At 32.9% G+C, this 20,493-nt stretch overlaps 1 protein-coding gene across 1 annotated transcript in view; it reads left to right on the forward strand.

The window, feature by feature from the left end:
* LOC140059875 (ATP-dependent RNA helicase TDRD9-like) overlaps positions 1 to 20,493 on the forward strand; it is a 22,112-nt gene continuing 1,619 nt past the window's right edge. The window contains exons 1-36 of the mRNA XM_072105841.1: positions 1 to 332; positions 842 to 984; positions 1,647 to 1,792; positions 2,676 to 2,897; positions 3,165 to 3,287; positions 3,472 to 3,552; positions 4,108 to 4,266; positions 4,423 to 4,526; positions 4,978 to 5,033; positions 5,199 to 5,265; positions 5,488 to 5,572; positions 5,753 to 5,810; positions 6,020 to 6,124; positions 6,444 to 6,541; positions 6,770 to 6,901; positions 7,050 to 7,212; positions 7,404 to 7,467; positions 7,727 to 7,838; positions 8,379 to 8,552; positions 9,053 to 9,160; positions 10,308 to 10,408; positions 10,549 to 10,644; positions 12,887 to 13,003; positions 13,440 to 13,527; positions 13,798 to 13,902; positions 14,461 to 14,568; positions 15,281 to 15,370; positions 15,877 to 15,999; positions 16,205 to 16,336; positions 16,529 to 16,645; positions 16,878 to 16,948; positions 17,234 to 17,440; positions 17,732 to 17,870; positions 18,379 to 18,494; positions 18,697 to 18,763; positions 19,875 to 20,062. Coding sequence (XP_071961942.1) covers positions 148 to 332; positions 842 to 984; positions 1,647 to 1,792; positions 2,676 to 2,897; positions 3,165 to 3,287; positions 3,472 to 3,552; positions 4,108 to 4,266; positions 4,423 to 4,526; positions 4,978 to 5,033; positions 5,199 to 5,265; positions 5,488 to 5,572; positions 5,753 to 5,810; positions 6,020 to 6,124; positions 6,444 to 6,541; positions 6,770 to 6,901; positions 7,050 to 7,212; positions 7,404 to 7,467; positions 7,727 to 7,838; positions 8,379 to 8,552; positions 9,053 to 9,160; positions 10,308 to 10,408; positions 10,549 to 10,644; positions 12,887 to 13,003; positions 13,440 to 13,527; positions 13,798 to 13,902; positions 14,461 to 14,568; positions 15,281 to 15,370; positions 15,877 to 15,999; positions 16,205 to 16,336; positions 16,529 to 16,645; positions 16,878 to 16,948; positions 17,234 to 17,440; positions 17,732 to 17,870; positions 18,379 to 18,494; positions 18,697 to 18,763; positions 19,875 to 20,062 — 4,250 coding nt within the window. The 5' untranslated portion in view covers positions 1 to 147. The remainder of the gene's footprint in view (positions 333 to 841; positions 985 to 1,646; positions 1,793 to 2,675; positions 2,898 to 3,164; positions 3,288 to 3,471; positions 3,553 to 4,107; positions 4,267 to 4,422; positions 4,527 to 4,977; positions 5,034 to 5,198; positions 5,266 to 5,487; positions 5,573 to 5,752; positions 5,811 to 6,019; positions 6,125 to 6,443; positions 6,542 to 6,769; positions 6,902 to 7,049; positions 7,213 to 7,403; positions 7,468 to 7,726; positions 7,839 to 8,378; positions 8,553 to 9,052; positions 9,161 to 10,307; positions 10,409 to 10,548; positions 10,645 to 12,886; positions 13,004 to 13,439; positions 13,528 to 13,797; positions 13,903 to 14,460; positions 14,569 to 15,280; positions 15,371 to 15,876; positions 16,000 to 16,204; positions 16,337 to 16,528; positions 16,646 to 16,877; positions 16,949 to 17,233; positions 17,441 to 17,731; positions 17,871 to 18,378; positions 18,495 to 18,696; positions 18,764 to 19,874; positions 20,063 to 20,493) is intronic.

Here is a 20,493-nt window from a genome sequence, read left to right on the forward strand (position 1 = left end):
GGATCTCTATCGAAAAACAACAAGCTCCTGGCGGAGAACTTTTCTCGTCCTTTTGTTATGCCTCATAATCTCAGTTTTTGTTGATTTCCATAATTAGAATTATATATAAATATAATTCTGTTTGTTATAGACTGCAATAGAACAAAAATGAGTCGTTTTGTAACTGGTGAACTTTCGATCTCACACATAAATGACTGGTTTACTATCGGAGGACCTCCACCTTCTCGTCCGCCAATAATTCCGTGCACGAAACTCGGTCGACAGGCCCTTGATCCTACCACAGGCGAGGCTGCTGTTGATGATGAAAAACCGTTTATTCCCCATTTCAGAAGGTAAAATATTTACAGATAGTAACTCTCGGTTTAATTGATGGGCTAGAATAGAACTTATAAAATACAGAGGTGGTGGTTAAATGAACACAATTAGCTACTGCATTTACTAGTACTACTAGGCCTACTGTTATGCGTGATTTGAACATATTGATATTGCACAATTTCGGCGCCACAATTTCTTTGCACTCAGAGATGGATATTCATGCGTAATTTTAAATTAAGAAATTCTTCGCCTTGACATGCATGTTGTAAAAAATGATTATTTTCTTTTGTTCGACACGGTTGTTCTGCCCTTTTTTATTATTAATTTCATTACACACACATTTAACAGTTGACCGTGGCTATATTGGTCACAAAATGTTGACCTATAAATAGGAAATGAGGAAATAAGAAGTGCACTGATTACCGTTAACTTAGCTCTGTCTGAATGGACCTTTATGAAATTGCAGTTTCCAAATCATCATATTTTCCTGGGTTAATTTTCTGTCACAATTTTTAATGTACTTTAGACCCACAGTAGGAGGTGTAAACGCAAAAGAATATGCTGAACACTACAAGAGAGAATATCTAGAAGAACAGCTTGACTTAGAAGAGAGTGAAAATCAAGAGAGTGAAAATCAAGATAGTGTTTATAATTATGGTGCTATGTCAGGTACATATCTTCAATTTTGCTTTGTATGTATGATAACATTGTATTCATCCTCAAATTGAGGAAATCGACAGTCACAGTGATGAACAACTACCATGGAAGACAGAGAGGTTGAGATAAACAAATGCACCTGGTTATTCAAATTAACTAACTTGAATTTAACCAGAAACCCATTGACTTCATCAAAAAAGTGTAGTTCTGGCTTTTTATCTTTAATTCATAGTTTTAAATTTAATAAACAAATATGCGACATATTTAACAAAAATTGTTTTTTTTAGGACAATTACAATCTTTTTAACATTGTAATTTTTTTTTCTCTGTTGTGGTTTTAAACCACCACCTTTATTCATTCAATCTTTCATACATATTTTATTCACATTTCATTTTCGTACATTAAATTTCCGTATTCTACCTTTTTCGTTATTTTCTGATTTTTAAACTTTAAACCTTAATAGTGTTTTGATTATGAATACAAATAACATAAAAATTCACACTTCATTTAGTACATGATATTATACGTTTTAAAACATTGTTATTTCATGATTTTTTAAACAGAAGAAATCAAAATATTCCACAACTTTATGCAACAGCTTCAATGTGCTTTACAGTAAAAATAAAATTTCTGAAAACTAGCACTAATGAAAACATTGTTTTTTTTAATGCAGAATTGGAAAGTGTCACCGAAAGTATGAGTTCAATGACCTTGCCAGGCAACGTTCTGATCGAGCCAGAAGCTACAAAAGTTTACAAGAACTATACATTTGATCACACATACAATTCAAATCTACCTAGTACGCATTATCGTGAAACGGTATGTGCCGCTTTTTAATAACTATTATTTTATTAATTATTTGATCCTATGTAAGATCCAATTCCTCCTTGTACTCATTGAGAAACGATATGTGCCGCTTTTTAATCACTATTAATTATTTGATCCTATGTAAGATCCAATTCCTCCTTGTACTCATTGAGAAACGGTATGTGCCGCTTTTTAATAACTATTAATTATTTGATCCTATGTAAGATCCAATTTCTCCTTGTACTCATTGAGAAACGATATGTGCCGCTTTTTAATCACTATTAATTATTTGATCCTATGTAAGATCCAATTTCTCCTTGTACTCATTGAGAAACGATATGTGCCGCTTTTTGATAACTATTAATTATTTGATCCTATGTAAGATCCAATTTCTCCTTGTACTCATTGAGAAACGATATGTGCTCTTTACACACTATCAATTTGATCATACGTAAAATCCAAATCTACTAAATACTCACACCAAATGGTGTGTGCCGATTTTTATATTGTCGAATTAAAACAAAGTGTCCCTTTTATAAGTAGTATCCTCAGAATAGGGGTTGGCGATAGTGTTAAAACATATGAATTTCCAAACATATATTTCCCCTCGTTTGTTTCTCAAGATAGTGTCCCTTTTAATAGTGGTGCCCCTGAAATTAGAGGTGTCACTTAAAAGATAAGGGGTGTCCCAAAGGAAGCAATTCTGCCCTAAAAAATCAAGTAGGAATTCTTTCATTCTTAAAAGAATGAAACCAAAACAAAGGGAGATTGTAAGTTATAAACAGCAAATGAAAGTGTTGTTATTATCTTAATTCCTGAGATATAAACAATCGTTTCTTGATTCAATAATTTCATTTTCTTTACTCCAATTTTAAACAATCTTTTTAATCCAAAGATTATCAGTACAATAGAAAACAACCAAGTGACTGTAATCCAAGGCCCAACAGGATGTGGCAAGACTACCCAAGTACCCCAGTTTATTTTGGACCATTATGTGCGGGAAGACCGCCATTGTAACATTGTTGTAACACAGCCTAGACGAATAGCAGCCATTAGCATTGCCAAGAGAGTGAACGCTGAGCGGAAGTGGCAGCTAGGAGGCTTAGTTGGCTATCAGGTAATCATAAAGGCTCATTTACACTAGGACGATAATGATAAATCTGCATTTCTTCCTACATAAAACAAAAGAAATCTAAAACGTTATCACCATAGAACTATAGGATAACCATCTATGCTGTCTTTGATAAAAATAATGTTTTTTTTAAATCCTTGTATTGTCACGATATTATTCCTAATCATGACATCATTTGATTTGATGTGTGAAAATCCCTATTTATCTATCTATCGTCTTCAACTCCCTTGTAATTATTTGCTTGATTTTCAGGTTGGATTGGACAGAGTGGTGACCGAGGATACAAGATTGGCTTTTGTTACTACAGGGGTTCTTTTACAAAAGCTTGTTAACACTAAAAATATGAACGAGTATACCCATGTCATTATAGATGAGGTATTTATCATTTATTATTATCATCCTTGTCATTTGTATTTCATGACGCAATGTTTGTTTGTTTATTCTATTTTCCACAAATAATAATACATGAAATATTGATGTTGTTGAGACGAGTATAAACAGCGATGACAGTGAGAATCGAAATGTGATAATTCAATTATCTTTTTTCTTATCATTATAGGTACACGAACGGGATATTGAGTCTGATTTTGCTTTATTATTAGTTAGAAAACTTTTGAGAACAAACTCAAGATCTGTTAAGGTAAGGGTAATACTTAAAATTTCTTTGAATTTATTTTACAGAAAGTGTGTACTTTACCCTAATTATGTTTGTGAATACGACGACCTCAGTACTCCCAGGTTCCTCAGTATTCCCAGGTACCTCAGTACTCCCATGTACCTCAGTATTCACAGGTACCTCAGTATTCCCAGGTACCTCAGTACTCCCAGGTACCTCAGTACTCCCAGGTACCTCATTACTCCCAAGTACCTCAGTACTCCCAGGTAACTAAGTACTGTCAGGACTGGTTCACACTATTGAATTGCAATCCAGACAGAGAATTATTCGTTAGCCTAATCGTTCACATTCTGTTATCAGGAACAATTACACTTTCTTTAATAGCCAGTCAGCCCCAAGTATTCCTGTCAAATAACAATTATAGGTAAAATGACGTAAATGGTAGCCAAATTTCTCAACATAATATCCTAGGCTCACGCTAGCTTGAAATTGGCAAACTGCTAGGGTTCGCCTAGATATCCAGATAATTGCAATCCTCATTAAGATTATACCTTTCCTCTTTTTCAAAAATGTTTACAGGTGATACTAATGTCAGCATCAATAGATACCAACCTATTCACTAGATATTTCTCCCACCCTGTCGTTGGACGCATGGAACCTGCACCAGTTGTATCGATAGAAGGAAGAATATTTGATGTGGAAGAGTTATATTTGGATGACATTCGACAATTTGGAATGGTAAGTTGACATTAGGGAGATCTTGATGACCTATGACCTAGGAATAAGTTAAAAGTCATGTCAATTAATGTGTCGTTCTGTTGATTTTTAGAGGCATGGAAGAATGTTCTAATTTCCCAGCATGCAATGAAAACAAAAACTGCTTTGCTTTTACAGATACCACATCATGAAGCAGACAATCCTCAGATTGACAGACAGGCCTACGAGCTAGTTAAGAGACTTCTTTTACATTTTGATGATATGGAAAGGAAGGAACAAGAGTATGTCAACCAATAGTTTTATTATAACACACCTTGGTAGATTCTGGTCATTTGATTGGGGGATTGCGGGTCACATGATATAAAATAAATTCTTTATCGCACTCTTTTTTTAATGGTTTGGCCTTTGTATAGTCTCTAAAAAGCCTCTTAAAAGTGGCTGTGTTATAAAACAAATAATGAATGTTTTACATTCGTGCAATGGAACAAATAATTTCATTCTGTGAAAATTGGTTCTATTTTCACCCATGAAATTATTTGTACCATTACACTCATAAATATTATTTATTATTGGTGTATTGTTTCAAATCTATCTATGAAGGAATCCTACTACTAAAGTCATTTTGAGCACACTCTAAAACATGAGCAGCGTACATGACTTAAAAAAATTTAAGAGTACACTTATAAAAGTTGTATTTTATTTGTTTAATTTAAGTTCATGTTATTGTTACAGTGTAGAGGAACCTAACTTTCCAGAAGATAGAGGCAGTGTTCTTATGTTTCTTCCAGGTAAAATTTTCTATAATTTGTATGATAAACAGTAGTTTTAAGTAATTTTTATTGAATGCCCATAAATAGAAATTTCTACATAATAATATAATTAATCTACATAATTATTAATGTGCACTGTTGAAAGAGTCAATCAATTATTTCTGTATGTTTGTAAACTTGCAGGTAAACCAGAGATTGAAACAATGGATGAACATCTGAACATTTTTAAGACTGAAAGGAGAAATCAAAGGTATGTAATATTAAATTATATACTGCATTATTAAAACATATAATGTATGTTACTGTGTTAAATGGGGAGAATATTTTAATGAGTTGAAATATTGACTGTTAAATTCAACAAGGAGAAATGAACATGCAGTATAACCAGTGATTTACCGTGCAATATGATATACATATGAATGTTAAAGTTGAATGGGCAGAAAATTTCACAATCTTCTGTTTTCTTTTTCAGAATTGTAATTTTGCCATTGCATTCTGATATCACATCTCAAGAACAGGCCAGAGTGTTTTATAAGCCAAATCCTGGATTTAGAAAGGTAAAAAAAGATGATAGCTGTATTTTTGGTGGTTGATTGGTGGTTAAGGTGCTCATCTACTGATTCCAGTGTCTTGAGTCCAATTCCTGTTTTAATTCTTTTTCTTCAGTGTACAAAAAACAATTCCACACCCAGTTCATTAAAGAATTTTTTTAGTGACTGTTTTATCTTTATGTTTAGGTGATCCTGTCTACTAATATAGCTGAGAGTTCTATTACAGTGCCGGACATCAAATATGGTGAGATAATCCAAAAGCATAATATAATATGTGTGCCCAAGGAGTATGTCTAACAGACACAGACTAAAAACGTGAATAGAAATCACCGATTAATTTACTAATTTAAATATTAATTAACAATTTTGCAAACAGCCTAAAAGAAAACCATAGGCTACAGTAGCCCAACAAGAAATGTTAATAATAAATTAAATGTTATTATTTATTTTCAGTTATTGATTTCATGCTTGTGAAACACTTGATGTGTGACTATGAGACAAACTATGAAAGCTTAAAACTGTTTTGGGCGTCCAGGGCTAATGCCATTCAAAGAAAAGGTTTTTAAAATCATTTCATATTCCATATTTTAATGAGAATGAGTGTTTTGTGTCCCACATTTATTCTTTACTTCATATTGCAGTCGACTCAAAAGCTCTGTCTACACTATCAAACTAGTTTAACAAAATATGTATGATGTGATGTGTGCCCAAATACATTACATTATTGTCCATATATGGGCACATCACATTTTTTTTTACATAAAATTTGATAGTGTAGACAGAGCTTTATGGGTTAACAAGTAAATGTCTAGCTCTGATTGACAACAATATTCTATTGCTTAGATATGCCAATACAGTACATAGGTATAATTCACAGGTCGAGCTGGGCGTGTAGCTTCTGGAAAAGTGTATAGGCTGGTTACCAAACGTTTTTGGGAAGATTCTATAAATGAATATGGTGTACCCGAGATGCTGGTAAGTAAACAAAAAATATATTAAGTCTCCTTCGTATAAAGCTCTGTATATAAAACTTTATGTGACAAAAAAATGTGATGTGCCCATATATGGACAGGATGATGTCATATCACTACCATATTTGAGCATATCACTACCATATTTGGGCACATCACAATTTTGTTGTGAAACTAGTTTGATAGTGTAGACAGAACTCTATAACCATTGATACTATTTTTTCTTTCACAGCGATCTCCTTTGGAGACACTGATTCTAAAGGTGAAGCGGCTTGACCAGGGTGAGCCTAAAGCTATATTAGGCCTAGCACTCGAACCACCAAACCTAACAGAAATTGAGAGAACTGTGCTACTATTAAAAGAGGTAAATAAATTCTGAAAAATAAAAATTAATTTCCTTTCATAGGAGTGAAAAATATAAAATAATTTGTAAAATTCTTGTCCAGCTAGTAGAGTTAATATACTGTATTGGTGCTCATATTTTTTACGATTTGTTGTTTTTTCCTGTTTAGGTTGGAGCATTGTCCACTCTTAGCAATGGCATTAGAAATCCACATGACGGAGACTTAACATTTCCTGGAAGAGTTTTAGCAGAGTTACCAGTTGACATTCGGTTAGGAAAAATGATCATACTAGGCCATGTATTTGGTTGCCTCAGGGATTGCGTGATAATAGGTAATATTCCCACTAAAATGACTAACCCACTCAACTACAAAACTAAACCTAGCCCTAACATGCAGTGGGGTGAGGAAGCATTGTGGAATGATACATTTTTATTATTCTGTTGCACTTATGTGTACATGGAGAGAGTAAAAAAAAATATTCAGTAGATAAATATCAAAGACATTTTGAAATTATTTTTGTAGGTGCTGCCTTGTCTGTCAAAAGTATTTTCTCAAGACCATTTGGTAAAGATCTGGACGCATTTAGGTTTGTTATAATAGTATATATATATATATATAAAAGCTAGACTTTCATCAGTTATTTTGTTGTTTTCGCACTTAAACTGAAAATATATTAATCTACAGTACTTTTTATCAAAATTAATTTTGATACAAAATTTGCTTATTATCATATGAATTACATATAATGTTGTCAAAGGTCAAATTGTATTCATCTGCATATGCATTTCTCGCTCTATGTTGTTCATTTAATATTTTTGTTTTGTATTCTATACAATTATATTTAGACATAAGAAGGGTTGGGGAAAAGGCTCATCCTCTGACAGTATAGCAGCCCTGAATGCCTATAAGACTTGGGAAGAAATGAAGATCAGTGGAGCGTTCAAGAGGTCACGTGATGTAAGCATACATTAATGGTTGTTTTGTTAAAAATATAACAGAACTTTTATTATCAAGATACTGATTTATGGTGGCCCAGCATCAGTAGCTTATGTGCTTCATTGAATAGAACAGTCAATAGAACAGTCAATAGAACAGTCAATAGAACAGACGTCAATAGAACAGTCAATAGAACAGTCAATAGAACAGTCAATAGAACAGTCAATAGAACAGTCAATAGAACAGTCAATAGAACAGACAATAGAACAGTCAATAGAACAGTCAATAGAACAGTCAATAGAACAGTCAATAGAACAGTCAATAGAACAGTCAATAGAACAGTCAATAGAACAGTCAATAGAACAGTCAATAGAACAGTCAATAGAACAGTCAATAGAACAGTCAATAGAACAGTCAATAGAACAGTCAATAGAACAGTCAATAGAACAGTCAATAGAACAGACGTCAATCTTCAAAAAAAAAATGAAAATATTCTCTCCATTCCACCCATAAACATTATTTGCAAAATCATTCTTTTTCCATATTTTTTCTTGAATGTAGGCAGAACGGAATTGGTGTAGAGATAATTTCATTCAATTAGGACGGATTTACGATGTTGAAAGAGTTGTGATTGAGTTGATCCGAAGACTTGACAACCTGAATATCAAAGTGCCAAGAGGAAATCCTCATAATCAGCGACCGACAAATCCAATTCACGATGTTCTTATTTTAAAGGTTTTCAGTTTTTCCATCTTTGAAGGGTTATATTATTATTATTATTATTATTATTATACTGTTCCGGCATGGTTCCGGTAAATCAAATTGAACGTCAATGTTTCATGTTTGAGTAGAGCTAGATTTCCCACCTGGAACAAGTCTTAAGCTCTGTCTACACTATCAAACTAGTTTGACAAAAAAAGTGTGATGTGCTCAAATATGGTAGTGATATGCCAAAATATAGTAGTGATATAACATCATCGTGTCCATATATGGGCACATCACATTTTTTGTCACCTAAAGTTTTATAGTGTAGACAGAGCTTAATTTAGTTGATTTGCAGGCTGCTGTCAATTGAAAATGTGCTCAGTAGCATATCCAGGATTTTGAAATGGGTCCCAAAAGCCAAATAATCTATTTTTTGCGTTGTTTTTCCCGAGTGACTCCCATGCTAAGCGTCTCCCTTTGCCTTGGATTTACCTATGCAGTATACATACATTACCCTTTTTAATCTGTAGATGGTCATGGCAGGGGCATTCTATCCCAACTACTTTCTGCAACTACCATCAGATGAAGAGGACGTGCACCGACAGATGTCTGGCAAGGATCCATGCACCACAGTAATGGTGAGTGCTTAGTACATTCAAATATGATGTTCTGTTTATACAGTCGACTCCGCCTAAGTCGAATTCGCGTAAGTCGAAAAATCGCGAAAGTCGAATTTTTAGGAAAGTCCCAATTCTTTCCTATACATTACTGTGTAATTTTTATTTGTAAGTCAAATTTTTCTAAGTCGAAATTCGTCTAAGTCGACGTCTTTTTGCGGTCCGAATACACATATTCTTTAGTGATTTATATCGTATAAGTCGAAGTCACAAATTACGCGGCAACAACGCGCTAAAAAAGCCGATAAAACGTACGTAATTCGTTAAACAAACGACAGAGGGGATAATGTGGGACCATATCGGTTCTCTCAAGCAGGTTGTATAGTATAGGCGGCGTCCTACAACTCGCGCTAGTGTATAGTGCATGAGTTGTTTCAGAGTTGAGAACTTGAGCGGCGTTTTGTGGGTACCTATTTTGTGCTAGACAAATGGCAATAAACAATGGATACCGATTTCGAATAAGAACCGAAATGTATTTATTATACGTTTTTGTATTGTTTCGGGCTTAAACCATATGAAAAAACAGTTTATCATTGCCGATAAAGAGGCTTAGCATTTATTAGGCCTAGTAGCTAGCTAGCTAAGCAAACTCAATTCAAGAAGGCTCATCGCGGGGGCCGCGATCGCGACAGGCCAGGCCTAGCCATAGCGCGGCTAGTGAGTGAGCCTAGGCCTAGCATTTTTTTTTGCAAATCTGTAAGTCGAATTTCGCGTAACTCGAATTTTTATACCGGTCCCATTAGATTCGACTTAGGCGGAGTCGACTGTATATGATGATTTACACACAGTTTACACATATCTTGGACTGTTGCCAACAAATCTATTTTTAGAAACAGTATGGCTATTAGTTAAGTCACCTTTTTACAACAGAACAACAAACCGTGCTTCTATTTTTTTTTATATCCAATTTTTTTTTTTTTGGAAGAAAAATTTTTTTTCATACAAGAAAAAATGGAAAAGTACTATTACATGAACAGTAAATAGTATGTACTATTGCACACCATCTGACCCACAATCGTCCAATCAAATGACCCAAATTAATATGTAGGTGTTATATTACGGTTTATAATTAATAAATTGAATGCTATTTGATGCTTAATTCTGTTAGGTGAAGAAAATGCCACCAAATGCATGTCATAATAGTGCGGCGGTTGCAGCTCTCTTCAGGCCCTGTGGTAAAGGAAAGACTCTTCACTTTGAAGAAACTAAGTATGTGTATTTTATTTCCATTGAAAATTTATATGTGTATAATTTATTTATAGTTTTATTTATATATTGAATGATGTATTTCTTAATTCTTATTATTTATTTATTTTTTTTTAAAATTATTATTTTGTATTTATTTCTAGATGTTTTATAGAGTTTGATAGATTGCCAATGTTGGGCAATAGTGGTGATAGTCAGAATATGGTATTGCCTGCTGTGTATCTAGCAGTCAAAATGAGGTATGTAGATTTATCAATGGACTGATTTACAGTTGATTAGATTAGATGTCCATTTTCGAAAGTGGAAAACGCTTTATTATTTAATACAGGTATAAAAAATAAATTGGGATGCTATCGCAAGATCAATAGTTGAGAAGAGCCTTTAACCTGTGCTGATTTTATTTTTGTCTTTTGCGATTTTATGACGACGGTACATTTAACTCGATGAAGATGTTGTTTGTTGTTTTGTTATTTGATGTTTTGTTGTTTGTTGTTTTGTTTGCTGTTTTGTTGTTTGTTGTTTTGATGTTTGTTGTTTTGTTGTTTAATGTTTTGTTGTTTAATGTTTTGTTGTTTAATGTTTTGTTGTTTGTTGTTTGTTGTTTTGATGTTTGTTGTTTTGTTGTTTGATGTTTTGTTGTTTAATGTTTTGTTGTTTAATGTTTTGTTGTTTGTTGTTTTGATGTTTGTTGTTTTGTTGTTTGATGTTTTGTTGTTTGTTGTTTTGATGTTTGTTGTTTTGTTGTTTGATGTTTTGTTGTTTAATGTTTTGTTGTTTAATGTTTTGTTGTTGTTTTGATGTTTTTTATTTTGTTGTTTGTTGTTTTGTTGTTTGTTGTTTTGTTGTTTGATGTTTTGTTGTTTGTTGTTTTGTTGTTTGATGTTTTGTTGTTTAATGTTTTGTTGTTTAATGTTTTGTTGTTTAATGTTTTGTTGTTTAATGTTTTGTTGTTTGTTGTTTTGTTGTTTGTTGTTTTGTTGTTTGTTGTTTTGTTTTTTGTTGTTTTGTTGTTTGTTGTTTTGTTGTTTGTTGTTTTGTTGTTTGATGTTTTGTTGTTTAATGTTTTGTTGTTTAATGTTTTGTTGTTTGTTGTTTTGATGTTTGTTTTGTTGTTTGATGTTTTGTTGTTTGTTGTTTTGATGTTTGTTGTTTTGATGTTTGTTGTTTAATGTTTTGTTGTTTGTTGTTTTGATGTTTGTTGTTTTGTTGTTTGATGTTTTGTTGTTTGTTGTTTTGATGTTTGTTGTTTTGATGTTTGTTGTTTTGTTGTTTAATGTTTTGTTGTTTTATGTTTTGTTGTTTTATGTTTTGTTGTTTGTTGTTTTGTTGTTTAATGTTTTGTTGTTTGTTGTTTTGTTGTTTGTTGTTTTGTTGTTTGATGTTTTGTTGTTTGTTGTTTTGTTGTTTGTTGTTTTGTTGTTTGTTGTTTGTTGGTTTGTTGTTTGTTGGTTTGTTGTTTGTTGGTTTGTTGTTTTGTTGTTTAATGTTTTGTTGTTTAATGTTTTGTTGTTTAATGTTTTGTTGTTTGTTGTTTTGTTGTTTGTTGTTTTGTTGTTTAATGTTTTGTTGTTTGTTGTTTTGTTGTTTGATGTTTTGTTGTTTGATGTTTTGTTGTTTGTTGTTTTGTTGTTTGTTGTTTTGTTGTTTAATGTTTTGTTGTTTGTTGTTTTGTTGTTTGTTGTTTTGTTGTTTGTTGTTTTGTTGTTTGTTGTTTTGTTGTTTGTTTGTTGGTTTGTTGTTTGTTGTTTTGTTGTTTAATGTTTTGTTGTTTGATGTTTTGTTGTTTGTTGTTTTGTTGTTTAATGTTTTGTTGTTTGTTGTTTTGTTGTTTGTTGTTTTGTTGTTTGTTGGTTTGTTGTTTGTTGGTTTGTTGTTTGTTGGTTTGTTGTTTGTTGTTTTGTTGTTTAATGTTTTGTTGTTTAATGTTTTGTTGTTTAATGTTTTGTTGTTTAATGTTTTGTTGTTTGTTGTTTTGTTGTTTGTTGTTTTGTTGTTTGATGTTTTGTTGTTTGATGTTTTGTTGTTTGATGTTTTGTTGTTTGATGTTTTGTTGTTTGATGTTTTGTTGTTTGATGTTTTGTTGTTTGATGTTTTGTTGTTTGATGTTTTGTTGTTTGATGTTTTGTTGTTTGTTGTTTTGATGTTTGTTGTTTTGATGTTTGTTGTTTGTTGTTTTGTTGTTTGATGTTTTGTTGTTTGTTGTTTTGTTGTTTGATGTTTTGTAGTTTGATGTTTTGTTGTTTGATGTTTTGTTGTTTGTTGTTTTGATGTTTTGTTGTTTTGTTGTTTTGTTGTTTGTTGTTTCATGTTTTGTTGTTTGATGTTTTGATGTTTGTTGTTTTGTTGTTTGATGTTTTGTTGTTTGATGTTTTGTTGTTTGTTGTTTTGTTGTTTTATTGTTTTGTTTAATGTTTTGTGGGCAGATGAGGCTTCCATTAAGATGTTGTTTGTTGTTTGTTGTTTATTGTTAATGTTTTGTAGGCAGTTGAGGCTTCCATTAAGTCTGGATGCATACGAAGCAAGAGATGAATACTTAGACACCTTGAAAGCTGAACAAGAACAATTGTCTGTAAAAGAAAGAAAACTTAAAACAAACAGGTAAAGAAGAACACGATTACCTTCCTTGCATCAGTGTTATTTTTTTCATATTTAGGCAACTTGTCGAGATAAGCAAATTTAACCGGAGTGCATTCTCATTTACATCTATTTACAAGAAAGATGTTATAATACATAAGTAAAGTGGTTAGGAATCTGACAGGATTTAAACCCAGACCTCAGGATCAGTAGCCAATCATTTTGACCACCAAACAACAACTCTGTTTTAGCTGTTATAGTCATACTATTCATTCATTCATCAGTGGAATATTATTTCCATTTATTGTCATTTGCATATAAAATATACATAGAAACTATATATATATCTGAGATATACAAAAACAGATACAAACGAAAACAATACAAAACATATACCTACATACATCTTCTGATTGTTCCCTAAAATCATGGATTTAATTGATGGGTATTTTTTCAACAGAGTTGGTACCTCCTTTGATGAAAGTGAACCACAGTTTATAGCTCCGCCCCCTCCTGACAAATCTTGGATTAAGATATTTGTGACTGAGGTATATTATTATTACATAATTGTATTTTGGTTTTTCCCCGATGGTCACATGTTGAGAGCACTGGTTTCTTATTTAATGTAACCGCTTATTTAGTCTTTATAAGTGAAATCATTCATTCTTTTTTCTTGAATAGCCTAAGTTTTATTCATCTTTATTTTTTCATGGTTTGGGGGCAATACATAAACAAATACACAAAAACACATAAGTCCCAAGCAGGTATACAAATTTAAACCTCTAGCCTCTATTATGGTTGTGTCATTTTAAATTCAGATTTCTGATGGAAATCATTTGTGGGCCCATGACGCAGAGACTGAGACATTTGAACAGTTATCATATTTAATGGACATGATCAATGGAAATGCATTCACGCCAAGAGTAAGTTTATTTGGTTTTCTAGACATCATATAAATCCCTACGGCAGACTAATATTTGATACTACACTAAATATTATGTCCTCTTAATCATCCAGGTGTTTTCAATGACCATTTTAGTGTGTGAAGACTGCGAAATATTTATTATATTTATTATTTAAACCCAACTTCCCCATTCATTACAAAAGTTCAGGTGTCAAATTTCTCATGACCTCATCGATTCCACCCTATTCTCAGTGCTGCTGTATCTCCACATACTATCTATTTCCGAGGTATCATAGAAATATTTGGTTATACAGCATCTCATTTGTATCACATAGTGGTGCCTGTATCATGTAAGGTTAGGTTAAGTTAAGGCTTCGGTTACTGCTAGATACATGTGAAACATGTGATGTTGTATTACCAAATATTCCTAGGATACTTAAAAAATAGATACAGTACCGAGAATCGACTGTCGATTCTGATCATAAACTTCGGTCAAATTTTCTCTCTTGTGAACAAATACGACATAAAAGAAAATATCAAGAACAAGTTTTGCGAATCCCAATTTGCTTGTTATTAGATTTTAAAGCCAGTTCATGTTGGGCGGTACTGCATAGCGCCATTTGAAGATGTCGATAGGCGGTATTATCGTGCTCGAATAGAAGCTGTGCATGGTAATCAGGTTGAGGTCAGTACATCTGTATCTTTAATAATAATATATATATATATATATATATAGGTAACTTTATTCCAAAAAATGTAACAAAACCACGCACTGTGGATTTACAAAATCTGATACGTTCTTATATGCATGCATCCTACAACAACAAAAAATATAAAATAACGTAAAAGTAAAGATTCAAAATAACAAAAGCCACTTATTTCTGTTGCTGGCAATCTCGTGCAAATTAACTAGGTCGTTTAAATTATTTATCTTAAAATTTCTGATAAATAAATCATTTCTAAGTGTACTTAACAGATTGGTTTGATGTTTTTAATAATACTACTAGATCTACTTTCTTAAGTTTATCTGTATATTTAATAATAATGTGCAGTATCGTAATAATATCAATTTTATTTTTCGATTGTATTTAGTAATTGGAAAATTTTATTTCAAAAAATTATTAGTATTATCATAATTCTCTATATTCATCTCATAAAACAAACAATTAGTAAAACATATTTATAAAGATGAAAGGACCTCCAGGAAAGCCTTGTGACAGAAGGCCCACTACAAACTAGTTACATTTTACGGCATCTTAATCTGTGTCTATGTCTACAATAGAATGCACAAGTTTTTACTTTTTAAATTTAAACCAATCAGTTTAATTACTCTAGACTTAATTTTATGTAAATAATTCATGTATCTATCATTATCTTAAATGTTTCTCCACTTTTAGATATTTTATTTGGATTACGGAAACATTGCACAGATGTCGTCACATGAATTACAAGAGATTCATCCAGATTTGTTGAAACTTCCATTTCAGGTACGTTGTATTAAATTCAGGTTTTTAATTAAGGATACAGTATACTTTTACCATATTTGATATCAAATAATTATTTTTATCCAGTATTTTCATTGTTTGTACTGTAACATCATTATTCTGTTGAAGTTAAACATACTTGTAGTAGTATATTATTATTAGTAAATCTTTATTTTTGCTAAAAATACATAATCAACATTTTTCATTATTGTTGTGAGTGAAAATCTTAAGCTAACATGATTTGAAAACAAAAAAATAACTGTAACTCAAAATAAACATTTAAATGAATTCTAAACCCGGTAATATACTGAAAAATTATTAATTAATTTAGAAAATAAAAATAAAAAAATAGAAAAGATTACTCAAAAATCATTTCAATTTGTTATATCATTTACATAAAATGCATAGAAAATTGCTCTATAGAGACTACAACACAATACAACACAAAAACAGAAAAGCATGACACACCATTCTCTAACTAGTTTATTTGACTATTTTTTTTAAACCAGGCATTTGAGTGTGTTCTATGTGAAACTAAGCCAATCTACCGACTACCTACCCACAACCGTTGGATTCCACAGGCCAAAGATAGGCTGGCTGAACTTGCTTTGAACAGAATTATGTTGGCAAAGGTAGGCTTAACAGTTTTAGCTTTTTTATGTTTATAAGAAAATACATTTTGTTAATATGCTATTACACTTGATATTGATATTCTGTCCATCTCAAGCCAAGCAAGATTTTATCTTAAGCGATATTTATGTCGTTTATGTGAAATGCAATGAAATGTATGTTAAAATTAAATATACTATATTAAACCCTGGTTTTCTTTATTTTTAGGTGTTTTCTGTCGTAGGGGGTGTATTACGGATTGAACTGGTTGCATGTGTAGGCATGGATGAGATCAATATCAATGATCTACTTTTTAGAGAAGAGTTAGTTGAAAAGACTGAAGAACCACTTGCATCAAAGGTACGTGTCACATGACACAGTAATTGTAACTCATTTGCATATGGACTGTTGAATAGAACCGTTTAATTTTACTTTTCTACGCTAAGCTATTATTTAAATTGAACCGATGAAATGGCAAGAATGTACGTTAACATGTGAATATCACACTAATTATTATAATAATAATTGTTGTTGTTTAATTGTGAATTACAGATCAACCATCAGCAACGGTTGGAACAGGCAGCTCACTATCATCTGAAAGAGAACTATGATAAAGCTCCCAAGGCACCAGATCTACAAGATCCTAATAAGTTCATTAAACGTGGAAAGGTAAGTGTGTCAAACTAGAAAGAAAGATGTCATGAGATTTCCCCAATATTTCTTCTTTAATTAAGGAGAACCACCAGCAAAATGTCACAATCTCTCCTCTTTTATAAGAAGAACCACCAGAAAAATGTTACGATGTTGCCAAAATAAAAAATCTCTCCTCTTAACCACCAGAAAAATTGTATGAGGTTTTCATAATCTCTCCTAATTTAAAGCAAAGATTTTTCATTTTTAGGTAAATCTTCTTGGTCCTTACAGTGCATTAGAAGTGAGCTTCACAGGTGTTACAACTATAGGCAGCATGAGGTTTGTAATTCTTCCCTTTCTGGTTTCTAACTATCATACTGTATATGCTTCTCTAATACTGTACACAATTTATTGTATACATCCGATGGCATAAGATAACTTTACTTTGCCTAAAGCTCGGTCTACACTATCAAACTAGTTTGACCAGAAGAAGAAGTGTAATGTGCCCAAATATGGTAGTGATATGCCAAAATATGGTAGTGATATGACATCATCATGTCCATATATGGGCACATCACATTTTTTTTGTCACATAAAGTTATCATCAAATCAATCGATATACAGGTCTATACGCATAGAGAGGGACAGCGTCAACTCCGTAACCTTGGACAACGAACCTCAAACCACATATCAGAAGATGATGGTTGCCGCTAACGTTGGCCTTAACAAATCTGGTTCGGCCCTAATAGCGCGCAATACAACCTTGATGCCAGATATTAAAGGACTCCCGTCGCTTGCTAGCATTTTATTTGCACCAAGCATTGAGCTCAGGTAATTGCATAATTATTTGTATTGTCTTATCACTGGTATTTGTAAACATGTGTTTATTAGTGGCGATCAGTCAGCCATACAAAGGGGAGGAGTCAACAACAACCTCTAACGGCCAGCTTCCAAACAGTCTTTCTGAAACGTGTTTGGGCTGCTTGCCATTAGGAATAATTATGTAGATTGCGCCTAAGATATACTGTACTATAAACAATAAATTACAACATAAGTAATAGAATTCTACAATATGTTGTTTTGTTATTTTGAACTATGCCATTAATATTCAATTTTCTTTAGGATGGATAAGAAAAAAACTCATATGACGGGTGTTTTGTGCGGACTTGGGTGGGATGACATCGAGAATGAACCAATACTTTCTGATCATGATATTGAGATTCCGTTTGATGTCAAGGTTACCATGGATGATATCACAAAGGTATCCTCTCACTCACTGTATCTTGACATTATATTTTGTTGAGCTTCTTTTTGATGCCCTTTCATCTATTGTATTTTAACTTACTGAATGTTTATATTTTATGGTGATTATGAATAAACTTTATTAAAACGTCTTCCAATTAAAGAACGCTCCAAGTAGAGACCACTCCAATTAGGAACCACCAATTCAATTAAATCCATAAGACCACTCCAATTAAAGATGCATTCAATATAACATTTCTAATCAAATCATCCAGTTAAATAACAACAACCACTCCAATTACATATCTCTTTGTTAATTACATATAACAGGACCCCTTATTTTTCCATGAACCCCTAATATATTGCTACCCATCACCTTAGTTGCTTATTGGACACCAACTTGTACTACAATAGGTTTGTGGACCACTTTTTTCATTGTAATAATCTATTTCTGTCCTTTTTAATTCCAAATTTGGACTGTATTTGACTAGAACCATTACATTTACTGAGTGTCTTTATGTTTGTAGGTGAATGGTCTTCGTCTTGCCATCAATTTGGCCATAGGCTCTCCAGATGCCATCATACAGTGGGGTCCATCCGCTGTTACCAAAATTCAAGAAAGTGCCAGAGAAAAACTTCTTGAGTAAGGATAGTTTCAACATTATCAAGTTTATTCTGTATTGTATTGCAGTTTACTGCAGTAAATATTCATTTCAGTGTAATGTTAATCATTGTATTAGTGGAGCATACAACTGATTTTGTTTATTTGTAAAACAGAATAATAACGTTTATTAAAATGTATAAATTCAATCTTTAAAATATAACTGTCTTGTTTTTTTTTCAAGTTTAATTCTGAAAAGAAGAGAACTTATCAAAGTTAAATACTTTGCCAGAGCACGTCATTGGAATCAGGTAAAGAAATATTGTGTTATTTCATCATATATATGTTGGACCATCAATACCTTAAAAAATTACATGAATGTTGATTACACAAGTAACATACCACCTCAATTCATTATAACTAAACATACAGTTTCTTACACCAATAAATAGACAAATAGTTTTTGTAGCACTCTTGTCTAGGAAACAGCACATCAGGATAACCCCCTATTTCTAATACACCAGGATAACCCCCTATTTCTAATACACCAGGATAACCCCCTATTTCTACTACACCAGGATAACCCCCCTATTTCTACTACACCAGGATAACCCCCCTATTTCTAATACACCAGGATAACCCCCTATTTCTACTACACCAGGATAACCCCCCTATTTCTAATACACCAGGATAACCCCCTATTTCTACTACACCAGGATAAACCCCCTATTTCTAATACACCAGGATAACCCCCCTATTTCTAATACACCAGGATAACCCCCTATTTCTAATACACCAGGATAACCCCCTATTTCTAATACACCAGGATAACCCCCTATTTCTAATACACCAGGATAACCCCCTATTTCTAATACACCAGGATAACCCCCTATTTCTAATACACCAGGATAACCCCCTATTTCTAATACACCAGGATAACCCCCTATTTCTAATACACCAGGATAACCCCTATTTCTAATACACCAGGATAATCCCTTATTTCTAATACACCAGGATAACCCCCTATTTCTAATACACCAGGATAACCTCCCTATTTCTAATACACCAGGATAACCCCCCCTATTTCTAATACACCAGGATAACCCCCCTATTTCTAATACACCAGGATAACCCCCTATTTCTAATACACCAGGATAACCCCCTATTTCTAATACACCAGGATAACCCCCTATTTCTAATACACCAGGATAACCCCCCTATTTCTCGAAAGATGTACTAGGTTCTTTAAAGTACACATAAGCATTTTGTGTACACTGGACCTACGGCTTATAGTCCATGTACCAGAAGACTAACTATGGCACTAGTGAGCCTGAACCCTTGCCATAAGGCTATGGATTGCGGTTCAAGTGCTCAGCCGCTCACGCCTCTTATTTTTATTTTGGTTAACTATAACCTTTCCAGATCCATCCAGACGATGTACTATGGTGGGAAGGCCCCACAAGTTCAGACAATGAACTTGATGATTATCCAAAATTATACGAGTTCCACAATAGTGTGATTGTATCGGATGAGATAGAGGAGGAAGAAGCAATGGAAATCCTACGACGAAAAAGAAGGCATATGGAGGAACTGCACAAACTAGCAAGCAGGTAAGGGGGAATGCTCTCTGGCAGTAGCATGTGTTTATGTTCACCCAGCTAGTTGCTGCTTTCAACATGCCTAACATGAGGCCAACTAGCTGTGTGAACTAGTACACCGGGGTAGCCCCCTACTTGTCTTACAAGATGGACTAGGTTCTTTCAAAGAATATATATCACAAGAATGAGTAATCCGCAATTTTCCCTGTAACAGTAATATTGTCCATGTGGTAGGGCGCCGCCATAAGTGTGGATGTATCTGGGATGTATACAACTTTTTGTGACGGTTTCACTAATCAAAGGCTGGACCACCGGTAGTATTTTCATGATAAGAAATGTTATCAACTACATGCCAACATCATGTTAAATACTATTTGAATATTTAATTGTTCGTTTTATGCAATTTATTTAGTAAAAACTGCCGTATAAACAGTTTGCTTTAT

This window comes from Antedon mediterranea, chromosome 10 (genome assembly GCF_964355755.1).
Source record: "Antedon mediterranea chromosome 10, ecAntMedi1.1, whole genome shotgun sequence".
Taxonomy (NCBI): domain Eukaryota; kingdom Metazoa; phylum Echinodermata; class Crinoidea; order Comatulida; family Antedonidae; genus Antedon; species Antedon mediterranea.